The 14478-nt window shown below is 34.2% G+C and overlaps 1 protein-coding gene across 21 annotated transcripts in view; it reads right to left on the bottom strand.

The window, feature by feature from the left end:
- PTPRM (protein tyrosine phosphatase receptor type M) overlaps positions 1-14478 on the bottom strand; it is a 482202-nt gene that overhangs the window by 233247 nt on the left and 234477 nt on the right. For all 21 annotated transcript variants that reach the window (XM_039339174.1, XM_039339176.1, XM_039339175.1 and 18 more), the window contains exons 8-9: positions 2010-2318; positions 1443-1552 (exon numbers count right to left, since the gene is read on the bottom strand). In XM_039339174.1, the coding sequence (XP_039195108.1) occupies positions 1443-1552; positions 2010-2318 (419 nt within the window). The remainder of the gene's footprint in view (positions 1-1442; positions 1553-2009; positions 2319-14478) is intronic.

Genomic DNA, 14478 nt, shown 5'->3' with positions numbered 1-14478 from the left:
GTTGCCGACCTGTGACCTAGCCCATATCCATGTATCTCATTGAAGGAGGAGCTCTCAAAATATCTTTTGTAAATGTCTGAATTGGATAGGTAAATTCATTTCTGATTTGGTAAACTGACGCTACTGTGCTTTCTGATTTCTCCCACATTCCTAATCATTCCATCCAGTCTAAGCCAGTACTAATATTAAGGAATTACCAGAAAGTTCTGGTGCTATATATGTAGGTTCAACAAACAAACAAAAAACCCCAGGAACAACAATCTAATGAGAAATGGCAAGATAACATTCCAACCATGACATGTAGAACAGACATAATACAGAACTTGCAAATACTATTCTTAAAATAGCCATGTTTTGTTTGAAAGTTGTAACGAAATGTATGCTTTGTTCAAGCAAACAAGAACATTCATAACAAACATTTTTTTTCAAGATTATAAGAGTTGACTGATAGTACAGTACTGAGTTCTGACAGCTCACAACGTTTTGTTTCAGCTACAAACTGCTTCTTTGAAAGCAATTCTTGCATAATATTTTTCCCATTATATCTTATATGTTGTTTCTCATTCTGTTCTGAAAGATTATGAATTTATATGATCTAGATCAGTCCTTTTATCTTTGAATAATCCTTGAAATAATGTTCAGGTCTCAGGGAACCCCTGGGAAAATATTTTAAAAATATTTTAAAAAATATTTAAAATAATTCACAATACAATTTATTTCTAACCTACTCAATCCATGTTTAAAACATTTATAAAGAGGAGGCAACTGAGTCTGGGTATGTAAAAATTCCCACCACTGCAAGTGGAAGCTGTAGAGAGACCTTTCATAGAACCCTAGATAAGAAAAGCTGGTCTAGAAAAAAAAGTAAATCACAGGAAGAATAACTTTTTCCATTACCTATACAATTTTATTTTTCTAATCTACTCAATTTTAGAAATATATTTTCCACAGTAAGTTATTCTCTTCTTTTATAATAAAACAAGTGTTTCACAAGTGGTTGTCAAACAATACTGAAAGTTTTAGTAAAACTAGATTAAATATTTTTCTTTTCTTTTGTTTTTTCATAACATTTTAACATCTCTTTCTGAAACTTAAGTAAAAACATAAATGTCAAACTATTCAGTCAAGTAAGAGATTTGACGGTGATTATAAGCTGACAACAAAATATGTACAAATCTTCATCAGTATGTTTACACAAGATATCTAAGGGCAGAGGTGTCCTATAGTTCTTTTGTTAGATTAACAAATAACATGATTTTGTTGAATTTACATTTTAATAAATGAGATATTATTTTCTGTTACAATAAAACTGTAAAAATGCAATAGTGGACATAAAATAATTTGGGAATAGAATGAGATGGGATGGAGAAAATCGTCATATATATAAGAAAAGTACTTTATGATATTGATCCAAATCAAGCCTATAGAAATGTACAACATACTTCATATAAAGTGATTACTCCATATGTTTGTACTGGCTCCTTCCACTGAAGAAAAATCTTCTCCTCAAAAGTATTTCCCTGGATAGATTCAAGTGGAACAGCACTTGGAACTAATGAATGAAATACAAGAATAAGGTGTTTAGTAAAATGCACTGTAACTTAGGAACACTGAAGTTTCATTTTAAGATTACAGAAATCATTTGGCAGAGTACTAATAAGATATAATCGGGCAGTTCTAAAGTAACAATGGTTTTCAGTGGCAAAATGGCTTCTGAAAAGTTCTGTCCATTGAACACTTTTAGTCAGTTAAAATCATGTGATAGATAGATAGATAGATAGATAGATAGATAGATAGATAGATAGACAGACAGATAGATTTTTCACTGTTAGCATTCCACAAGAAAATTCAGTGGGAAAACCCACAGGAAGTCATAAGTTGCTCCCACGTCTACATGGTCAATCTATTTCTCTGTTTAGGTAAAGGAAATCTCTCTGAAACATTGACATAATAGTCATGGATTGTTTAGTTCATATTAAATGCTAGAAACATTACATTTTAAAACTTACCATCTTCATCAGTTTGTACCACAATTTCTTGGCTTTCTTTACGCCCTTCAGGATTCATAAGAATAAGTTTGACACTGACATTAGTGTAGGGGGACAAATTAGTAATGGTGTGCTGAGGGTGTGAATTATCAGTATCCCAGCTCACTTCTTCTCTAACTTGCTCCTGTCCACCAGCTTGGTAACGGTAATGGACTGTAAGGTTGTATCTATGGCAACGAGTCACATTGTAGCCAAATGGCTCCCAAGTAATGGTGATTTGCCAGGATTTGATATCTATAACTTCAAGCTTTCTTGGACCATGCACAGGATCTGAAAAAAAAAGGAAGACAAATATTTTAATGTGAGAAGTTGAAGATATGAAATGAGAACTTTGCTTGGGCTCTTGTATTAGTATGAAATTACTTAATTTAAATTTTCCAATCTATTCTTTGGATAGGAACGTATATATTGTTTGTATTTTTCTGCTTTTCTAAACACTTCATTGCAATTCTCAGATTATTATTTTTTACATGAATAAAGTAGAATTAAAAGGTTTAAAAACTGTTTCGAGAAAAATGTTTACAGTAAAAATTTTACTATAACAGAAGTCAAGTAGAAAGTGTAAATTTTCATATATAAGAAAATTCATGTAAATTTTTGCACAAATTCAGAAAAAAGTGAAAGCAAGATAAAGCAAAAATGCTAGAGATTTAATATAAGATAAATGAAAGATAAAATTAAATTAAAAATCTGAACAGATTTGCAAATTCTTCTTAAACACTACCACATAGATATTTTGGGCTTCTTCTTAAGTTATTATTGTTTAAAAGTCTACCTAACCTTGTTTATGAAGATCATTTTACATACAGTATACAGAACTAAAGTTGATTGGACCTTGCAATTTTAAAATCAGACACAGTTCCCTGAAGAATTTAGTTCTATGTTTTGGTTAAAGAATACATCTGTTAGAGAAGACAGATTGTAATACCAATAGCTTAATGTACTAGATGTGGGAAATTTAAAATTATATTATACATCGTGTTTTTCTTTATACATGCAGCTCAAATAATCACACAGCTTAACTTTTTTTTTTCTGATACCTCCAACAAGCAACAGGGAGACAGCAACAGGAACTATTTTTAGTTTTGTTATATTAAAGTCATTGTTAGGATGACAGTGTCATAGAGAATTTTTTGAACAATATTTTTATGACAGTTACTGCCTTGATTTTTCCATAAAAATCAAAATATTTTTTTTGTTTATGCTGTCCAAGTAATTATAGTCAATGGATGCTTAAACTTCTTTAGCCTTATATTGTACTATGGGGTAGAACTTGCTTTGTTATCTATAAAACTACTGTACAAAATGGAGTCAATGGAGTTGACTGTACAAATGTAGCAGAATAATCTGATTTTTTATTTCAAATGAAAGTACTCAAGAAGATAAAAGAGAATTTCCTTGCTTACTAGCTGTACACTAAGATGAGTTTTAATGAGTCAGAAACTGCTTATAATAAATAGATTAATATGCCTGTTCCAGCTCATGTTTATTAATCAATGTATTTTCTCCAAGAATGTTCTAAATAATTGCCACAAGAGTCTACTACTTCTGACTAGCATGAATCTCTGCAAACTTGCAATATTGTTCTATGATACTTCTGCAAGAAATATCACTGTATATACTCTATATATTATTTATATTTACATCTACTGTTTTTAGCAATCATTTTTTATTCTGTGAGCATTGAGGTTTTTGAGCTTAAATCGTTTTACTTTCTCTCATTTTCAGTTCCAGTAATATGTTTGACATATGTTTGGTGAAAATCATTGTATAATTCTAATTTTAATTCCTTTTATTGTCCTATTTAGCTCTGATCTAGCAAAAGTTTCATGAAAATTACCGTGATCACTGATGGTCCTGATCCTTCTTAAGTGAAAAAGAAATTTAGCATATGGAAAAATGATGGTGTCAAGTATTTCTGTTGAGTGACTACTGAATAAGCAATGAGCATGCATAATCAGCATGGAAACTCAATTCTGCCCACCTTTCTGTGGTTAGTTACACAGGAAGAGAGATGAAAATGAGGTCAGCACCTCCCATTCAACAATGATATTCAAATTGCCTGTCTGTGTGTTGGCTTTCAAGTGCCTTCCCATTCCACTGTGCATATAGAGAAAGGAGGTGATCATTGCACAGGCCAAATTCCTGGAGGAAAAACATTTGAAATGTACCCTGAAATTCTAGATCCCTACAAAATTTAGTCCATAGAAAAGTTTTCCCCACCAACCTCAGATTCTATATGAAAGAAAAGGAACAATGCTTCAACAGTACAGGAGTTATTCCTTGGTTGGCATACTCAGTTACTCCTGAGGATTCTGCAGTTAAAAGCTTATTATATTCATGCAAGAAAATATTCCACACCAGAAATATTCCACCCATCATTTGTTAAGATGGGTGGCTAGAGAAATCAAATAAATACACAAAGGAAGATTTTTGGTTTTAACAATTGAAACTAGAAAGCAAAAAGTGGATTTTCAAGTACAGTATAACTAGGAAAATGAGTTAGATGACATTGGACTGGATTATTTACAGTGTAATGGTTTGGCATTCACTGACATTCAATGTCTATGCAATATGAGTTATGTTACAAATAGAGCTTGAAACTTTTACTTCAGCAATGATCACAGGATATTATAGCCTACAATTCTGATACATAGTATCTTATAAAAATAGGTTCACTGCTTAGTGAGACATTATTTTGTTTGTTTTGTTTTTGGAACCAAGACATGCAAATATTTGCCATGCAGATTATTATACTGATAGCGGTTGCCTCTCACTTAAGTAATGGATGAAGTAAAGAAACAATAACTGATACAGAAATAAATTTAACTATTATGATTCCAAACACTGAACAATTAAGGAAATCAAGAAATGAAACTGTATTTTATATGAAGTTGCAAATGATGTAACAAATTGGGACTACTATAAATGATATAACGTAATGCAATGCAATATAGCAAATGAGAAAGGTGGAATCAAAATATAATAATAACAATGGATCATGGAATTAGTTTAAATGATTGAAATAATAATTTTGTTCCTGTAAAGTTTCTATTAAGGTAACTTCCCAGGTAACTTGTCATTTACTCTAATAGCCATAGGATAATTAAACAAAATTGATTATAAAGTGAAGTCCTTTAAACGGTGTCAACGTGATGGCTGATCCATTTGTCTCTCAGGGCTTAATCCTGCAGAGATTAATTTCCCCCATTTTACTGACTAAGACCGAATGGCATGAAGCTTCAACTGCTTCTATATTGCCTCTGGAACAGATAGAATGAAAATAATGTGAAATGTACCTTAAGTGAGCTGTTTGAAACTGAATGAGCTATAAGAGGTAGTTAACATCGTTGTACTGTAATGCTTTAATAGAAAAACAAAATAATGAAATCAATGAATTAGTCCATGAGAAAGTGTGATTTAGTTGTGTTATAGTCTAAATCTCTCTCAAAAGCAGTTTCCTTGCTGGTTAATTATATATTGTAATATTGTATATCGTATTTGTATACAATATACAATATTTTGTATATTACATATAAATCTTATATGATGTATTTGTTTTCTTCTCTTTTGTGAAATTTTATAGAAGGAAGAAGAGATTGTAAAGCTAGGTCCTCTTCAGTTTATAACAGTTTGACTGAAAGAGTCATGGAGCCCAGCATGTAAATAAATTGGTCAGAATTGATGTGTGAATCACATTACAATCCAGGACTGATTCACTGTAAGAGGGCAACATTGCTTCCGTAAGCACAAAATCTGTGATGCTTAAAGTTTCTATGGTAGCTTTTTGCTCTTCATATGATGACATCTGGAATATTTTTTATGCTGCTCTCTTTCTGCCAATTTTATCTAGGTATCAAGCAGTGAAATCTGACAGCTGCAGCTCATAATCTTAGGTACCAACTAGTCTAGTTGTAGCCTCTGGCATTTGAGCATCTTATTTAATCTATGGTCTTCGTTTCCTTGACAGTCAGTAACATGAGCTTGTTTCTTTCTCAGAGAACAGAGAAAAAAAAACCTGACTGATAGGATCAATTTCTATTGCAGGTTCAATTCACAGCTCATTTCTCTGGAACTTCATACTTTACCTTCTATTACATCTGCTGTGCTTTTTCAAAAACTCAATTTCAGTATCCGTGAAGCGTAATTTTAGGATCTTGTCATTAATAATCAAAAACTTGGGTTAGAAGCAAAGCCCAGGGTGTAATGATTTTTTCCTGCCTGATGTTTTATCGCAAACTTCAGGAGGCTTGTGAAATAGAATCATAAAAATAAAAAGACAATGTTATGGCTGCATATGTCTGCTTTACAGTTTATACAGTCTCCACTATTTAGATAGAAGGTTTGGACAAGACATATTCAGGGCCAACTCCTCTAAGGCCCAAATCTTTCAGCAAACTGATACATGAATACAATTTGTTCCAGCATACCAATATAAGCTGTTTGTGCTGCTTGTGCTGCATAGGCATTAGTGGCTCCTAACTTTCTAACACAGTGCAGGTTGCGTTTTCCCAATTTTTCAACTATATTAAATCGCTTCCCTTTTCCTCCTTTTGCTTGTCCATTGCAGCACAAAAAATTATAATAACTGAAATTGTGAGAATATACTACATGCTATTAAAATGATAATCATTCAAATAAGAAATAGGACTTCTATTGTTACTGTATTAATTAAACACAGTGAAAATAGGGCATTTTTAAAAATGATCAATTCATAATACACCGAGCAAAATATGCATATAATATGTAATTCCATGTACTTAAATTATACTCTGTGAGAAAATTATAGCTGTGAAGAAAATACTGCCTAATATATACACTGATATATTAATTCTAAATGGCAAATACTTCACTTGCTGAAATTCTTGCATCACCGCTAATTTCATCATAATAAATCTTGCTAAAGAGAATTCTGTGAGAGTCATGCCTATTAAAAAAATCACTCTTAGTTCAAGCAGTTGTTATTAATAACAAAACCAATACAAATTTGCCTCCTTCATTTTCTATTTATTTTCTATTTAGGCTTTATCATACCTTTAACTGATTTGTCTGGCATCATATATCTCCCAACTTAGAAATATAAGCATTTTCCAGTCAGTATTATTTCATAGGTTTGCTAAAACCTTTTAACTTTTTCATTCTTTTCTGTCATATACTTGAGAGCTATGCATGCACAAACAAACACACAGAGATTGTGTTTGGGAAAGCAATCACTGAACAAAACAAAAAATAATGCAGGAATAAACAAGTCCTAAGATTATATCATACCTACTGTAAATAAACAATGCTGGTCTAGAAAGATGTCAATGAAAAAACATGACTTATCTCAATAAATGGAAACATTATATACACTGCCTGGTGGTGCTGATTGAAAGTGGGATATAAATCTAAGAAATAAACAATTTTAGTAAAAATTGAGAAAAATTTGCAATATATGTTAGAAAAAACAGTGGAAACTTGTGGATGAAAATCATATGGATAGATGTCATAAATGATAAAACATGGCATTTAGGAGCATTTTGGGATTACAAAAACTATTTTGAATTTTTAAAACTATTTTCTTTAATTTTGTTCTGAACAGGTCTTTTTTCATCTTATTTTAGTCAGCTATCCTACATCTTAATTCTACCTGCAGTTAGTAAAATTTTACTTTGTTTAAATTCTCTGACAGTGTTTTAGGAATCATTGTTATTAACAAGTGCTAAATAACTATTGGATATTATTAATGACAAATTTTCAACCACTTGGCTTATTTATAGCTCATCATCTTGATGCTAAGCTAGTATTTTAAAGCCTTCGTTTTTTCGAATATCATTGGTGAATTGGCAAAAGCTTTAGATTTAATATTTAAGCGTGACAACTCTTCTAAGAACCCAGTATATGGCATGAGATATAATAAGCCTCTAAAAAGACATAACCTTTATGGTACATTAAACTAAACAGGCTTTGCAGGAAAATAGCCAATATTGTTTCAATTCTTTCATTATACCTTTCAAATTATCACCTAGTTCCACCACTTTAGAAAAAGCCAGATTTCAGTGGGACAAATCTTTCTGGCATAATAAATTATTGGCTTAATTAAGCTTATCCTCTGGTCAGTAAGAGCACAATCTTTTTGTACTAATATTCTTCTGTAGTAGCACAAATGTATCTCAGATTTTTGTTTTCTTTCTTTCTTAACGTGCTAGTTCAATCTTCCACGTCACACTGCCTTCTTCAATATTTTCAGAAAGAGTGCAAGTTATCTGGCTTAGAAAAACCAAAATTAATTTTCTGAGAACATTCAGGAGCAATGTTTTTACACATAAGAAAAATTAAACTGAGACTCTTTGTTCAGTCTGATTTAAAATGTAATTGTTAAAATTATTTAGATATCAGAACCATAATATTGCCATTTTGAAAAGAAAGAGATTTAAATTATAACATATTTTTTCATTTGTGCAACAATCCATTAAACATGCTTAAGATATTAGAAATCAATACAAGAAACACTTAACACAGTGTTGGATTGCAGCCAGAGGATGTATTAATTTTGTGCATCAGAAAGCACTGAATGAATCTGTACAGCTTTCTCAAAAATTCATCAGGCCAATTGAAGAAATTAGCAGTCATTCATTTAAAAAATAAACACATTCAGTAGTCTATATGATAGAACAATATATTCTTTAACACCATATGATAGCATAGCTGCCTTCAGATGTAATTAATTTTGATCAAGTAATTATCTAAAATATAATATCCAAGAAAACTATTTTTATTTATAATTTTAAGGCAAATATATGTGTACTTGCATTCACATTATGCGATTCCCTTTTAGGATAGCTAATGTTGTTACTAAAACTAATGATGGGATCCCAATTTACTATACCTCGCTATATCTTTTTAAACATCTTTATTTCTGTTACATCCATAAAATATATGAATTTTTTTGCTATTTAAACTTCTCAAGTTTTTTTGAGGATCTCATAAATTGCATTAAGCCATTACTTCTTTGGTCTTTTCCTATCTCTCAGTCTACTTTCTCTTCTTTCTGATCCTGGTTTTCCAATTCTATTCTTATTAATTCTCTCTGAATGATCAAGACATTTTGATGCTCTTCTTTTGTTTTGTTTTGTTCAGTTTTATATTCAGTGCATTTTCATTCAAAGACTTCCTTCTTAACCCTCTCTGTTCCTCTGTTTCTTCATACAATTCCCACTGTACTCAACTTACTTTCATGTTTCCCTAATGTACATTACTCTCATTTCCATATAATAGAAACATGCTGTTATAAAAAGTCCTTTTTGTTTAAATCTAGCAATCATTCATTCCTAGCAACAGACCATATACCATTATTTTTTATCAACATTTGCATAGCTTAACATTTCTCGAAATATTTTCTCTTACTATCTTTCTACGAAGGTACATAAATTCATCTACTTGTTCTAGGTTTTCATCACTAATGCATGATCTGCAATTGTCTCCTCCATTTTCACCATCTGAATGGTTTGTGGTAAAGGTAGTCCTTAGTTAAACACATTCAGCGACTATTTGAAGTTACCATGGCGCTGAACAAGCGCTTTTTACAAGTAGTCCTCATAGTTCTGGATGACCCAGCATCTTTGCAGTCACATGATTGTGAATTGGAAGCTTGGCAACCATCTCACACTTATAATATTTGCAGCACCCCACGGTCATGTGACTGCCATTTGTGACCTTCCTTCCAAAGTCAATGGGGAAGCCAGCAGAAAAGGTCAAAAGTTGCTCTAGTAAATCTCCAGAACCTGGAAGTACCACTCCTACTCTACCTCACTCATGCCCTATTGCCTCCTCATGCATCTGTTCCAACCTTGCAGTAGCCTGGCCATCCTATACCATGCACACTTGCCTCTTGTGTACCTTCAAGAAATTCCTGTTATCTGCAGCAGCCAGTCCAAGCCCTGCAACAGTTATGCTTTCCTCTCATGCACCCTCCTGTGCCCTGCAGCGACCACCATTCTTGTACTATGCCAGTTACCCATGCATCCCTGCATGTTCTCCTTTACTTGACATCAGCCATTTACCTGCCAGCTGGCCTTATAATCTTTCTTTCTTTCTTTCTTTCTTTCTTTCTTTCTTTCTTTCTTTCTTTCTTTCTTTCTTTCTTTCTTTCTTTCTCTCTCTTTCTTTTTTTGTTTATGAAGCTGCTTAATTCAACAGCATGATTCTAAACATTATTTTCTCACACCATGGTCTGTATTTAACTATTTGCTAACCATTTACATTCATGCATGCTTTATTTCCATCGTATACCACCCTTATTACATTCATCAATATTTTTTTGCATTCTTTTACATAATGTTTTCCTCATCCACAGCCTCTTTCACTTCATTATTCCTCAATAATCTTTTTTTTCTATTTTCCATTAGTTGACACTTTTCTGTGGCAGTCTGCAACGCACTTCTCACAACCTATTTCCTTATGTCTATTTCCCATTCTGTTGGGAGATTAATCTACTTTTTAATACTTTTTGCCACAAGATTTGTACTTTCTTCTCTTCCAGACATTCTTTTACTCTGGTTGTTTTCTCTTTGCTTTGATGCCCATTTTCCTCTTAAAACACCATAAAACATTATAAAAATTGTTGTTGTTGTTGTTGTTAATTGCGAAGTCGTGTTCGACCCATCGTGACCCCATGGACAATGTTCCTCCAGGTCTTCCTGTCCTCTACCATCTTCTGGAGTCCATTTAAGTTCATACCTACTGCTTCAGTGACTCCATCCAGCCATCTCATTCTCTGTCGTCCCTTCTTCTATTGCCCTCAATCTTTCCCAGCATTAGGCCCTTCTCCAGTGAGTCCTTCCTTCTCATTAGGTGGCCAAAGTATTTGAGTTTCAACTTCAGGATCTGGCCTTCTAAAGAGCAGTCGGGGTTGATCTCTTCTAGGACTGACCGGTTTGAACGCCTTGCAGTCCAAGGGACTCGCAGGAGTCTTCTCCAGCACCATAGTTCAAAGGCCTCAATTCTTTGGCGCTCAGCCTTTCTTATGGTCCAACTTTCACAGCCATACATTGCAACTGGGAAAACCATGGCCTGGACTATACGCACTTTTGTTGGCAGGGTGATGTCTCTGCTTTTTAGTATGCTGTCTAGATTTGCCATAGCTTTCCTCCCCAGGAGCAAGCGTCTTTTAATTTCTTGGCTGCAGTCCCCATCTGAGGTGATCTTGGAGCCCAGAAAAATAAAATCTGTCACTACCTCCATTTCTTCCCCATCTATTTGCCAGGAATTGAGAGGGCCGGATGCCATGATTTTGGTTTTCTTAATGTTGAGTTTCAAGCCAACCTTTGCACTCTCCTTCTTCACCCGCATCAAGAGGCTCTTTAGTTCCTCTTCACTTTCTGCCATTAGAGTGGTATCATTTGCATATCTTAGATTGTTGATATTTCTCCTGGCAATCTTAATTCCAACTTTTGATTCATCTAGCCTTGCCTTTCTCATGATGTGCTCTGCATATAAGTTAAATAGGCAGGGTGACAGTATACAGCCTTGCCGGACTCCTTTTCCAATTTTGAACCCATCAGTGGTTCCGTGTCCAGTTCTCACTGTTGCTTCTTGACCCGCATATAGGTTTCTCAAGAGACAAATGAGATGGTCTGGTACTCCCATCTCTTTAAGAACTTGCCACAATTTGTTGTGATCCACACAATCAAAGGCTTTTGCATAGTCAATGAAGCAGAAATAGATGTTTTTCTGGAACTCCCTAGCTTTCTCCATGATCCAGCGTATGTTGGCAATTTGATCTCTAGTTCCTCTGCCTCTTCGAAATCCTGCCTGTACTTCTGGTAGTTCTCGATCCACATACTGCTGGAGTCTAGCTTGTAGGATTTTAAGCATAACTTTACTAGCATGTGAAATGAGTGCAATGGTGCGATAGTTTGAACATTCTTTGGCATTGCCTTTCTTTGGAATTGGAATGTAAACTGACCTTTTCCAATCCTGTGGCCACTGTTGAGTTTTCCAAATTTGCTGGCAAATTGAGTGTAGCACTTTTACTGCATCGTCTTTTAAGATTTTGAATAGCTCAGCTGGAATACTGTCACCTCCACTAGCTTTGTTGTTGCTCAGATTTTCTAAGGCCCATTTCACTTCATTCATTCTCAGGATTCTGGTTCGATGTCTGGTTCGAGGTCAGTGACCATCTCATTGTGGTTATCTGGGATGTTAAGCTCATTCTTGTATAGTTCTTCTGTGTAGTTTTGCCATCTCTTCTTAATCTCTTCTGCCTCTGTTAGGTCTCTGCCATTTTGGTCCTTTATCATGCCCATCTTTGCATGAAACGTTCCCTTCATATCTCCAATTTTCTTGAAGAGATCTCTGGTCCTCCCTATTTTGTTGTTTTCTTCTATTTCTTTGCACTGTTCATTTAAGAAGGCATTCTTATCTCTTCTAGCTACTCTCTGGAATTCTGCATTCAATTGGGTGTATCTTTCTCTTTCTCCTTTGCCTTTCGCTTCCCTTCTTTCCTCAGCTATTTGCAAAGCTTCCTCAGACAGCCATTTTGCTTTCTTGCATTTCTTTTTCTTTGGGATGGTTTTAGTTGCTACCTCTTGTACAATGTTGCGAACTTCCATCCATAGTTCTTCAGGCACTCTGTCTATCAGATCTAATTCCTTAAATCTATTTGTCACCTCTACTGTATATTCATCAGGAATATGATTTAGTTCATACCTGAGTGGCCTAGTGCTTTTCCCTACTTTTTTCAATTTAAGCCTAAATTTTGCAACGAGAAGCTCATGATCTGAGCCACAGTCAGCTCCTGGTCTTGTTTTTACTGACTGTATAGAGCTTCTCCATCTTTGGCTGCAGAGCACATAGTCAATCTGATTTCTATGTTGACCGTCTGGTGATGTCCATGTGTAGAGCCGTCTCTTGGGTTGTTGGAAAAGAGTGTTTGTTATGACCATTGTATTCTCTTGACAAAATTCTATTAGCCTGTGCCCTGCTTCATTTTGTACTCCAAGGCCAAACTTGCCTGTTATTCCGGTTATCTTTTGGCTTCCTACCTTAGCATTCCAATCCCCCATGATGATAAGGACATCATTTTTTGGTGTTAATTCTATAAGGTGCTGTAGGGCTTCATAGAACCGGTCAATTTCATCCTCTTCAGCACCAGTGGTTGGGGCATAGATTTGGACTATTGTGATATTGAATGGTTTGCCTTGGATTCGAATTGAGATCATTCTGTCATTTTGGGGATTGTATCCCAGTATTGCTTTTCCTATTCTTTTATTGACTATGAAGGCTACTCCATTTCTTCTGAGGGATTCTTGCCCACAGTAGTATACCTGATGGTCATCTGAGTTAAATTCACCCATTCCTGTCCATTTTAGTTCGCTGATTCCTAAGATGTCGATGTTCAGTCTTGTCATCTCTTTTTTGACTACATCTAGCTTGCCTTGATTCATGGATCTTACATTCCAGGTTCCTATGGAGAAAAAATCTTTACAGCATCGGACTTTCCTTTCACCACCAGATATATCCACAGCTGAGCGTCCTTTCGGCTTTGGCCCAGTCGCTTCATTCTTTCTGGCGCTATTAGTACTAGTCCTCTGCTCTCCCCAGTAGCATATTGGACACCTTCTGACCTGAGGGGCTCATCTTCCAGCGTCATATCTTTTTGCCTTTTAGTACTGTCCATGGGGTTTTCATGGCAAAGATACTGGAGTGGTTTGCCATTTCCTTCTCCAGTGGATCACATTTTGTCAGAACTCTCTGCTGTAACCTGTCCATCTTGGGTGGCCCTGCACGGCATAGCTTATAGCTTCATTGAGTTACGCAAGCCCCTTTGCCATGACAAGGCAGTAATCCATAAAGGGGTTATAAAAATAGTAACATTATAAAAAAAAAGTATTTGCATTTTTCATTTATTTCTATTAATTTCTTTACTATGTATATGTATGAAAACTTTTATACCTCAAACCATGCTTTTTACAAATATATAGATCTTAGAATTAAGATAAACACAAAATGGATCTTATAAATATGTTCACTTCAGCCAATAAGATGTGATAAAAATAGGAAAAGAGACTATTTCCAGCGAATTAAAAAAATTTTTGTCATCAGAAATAAACCACTGAATACAATATTATAGAAAAACATAACATAATTTCCCTGAAAGTAGCAGTAATTGTCAAATTACAAGAGAAGTACTTTCAAATAAAATCTCAAAGTATGTGCGGCAACATTATGAAAACATACATATTTTACTTAACTCTTGAATGTATAGTAACTAATTTTTCTTATGGGAAATTCTTCTCCCCATGCTTTAATGATGTTAATGTAATAAACAATGTTCAAATATTATAAATTTATAATATTATAATCAAATTTCTCATAGGATCCATATTATTTTCATACTGATAGGCCTATGCAGGCAAATGTACTGCAAGAAGAATGCCATATTTATGAA

The sequence above is a fragment of the Crotalus tigris genome, unplaced genomic scaffold (genome assembly GCF_016545835.1).
Source record: "Crotalus tigris isolate CLP2741 ecotype Arizona unplaced genomic scaffold, ASM1654583v1 scf7180000017731.4096049, whole genome shotgun sequence".
Classification (NCBI taxonomy): Eukaryota; Metazoa; Chordata; class Lepidosauria; order Squamata; family Viperidae; genus Crotalus; species Crotalus tigris.
This window is presented reverse-complemented; position numbering and strand designations above follow the sequence as displayed.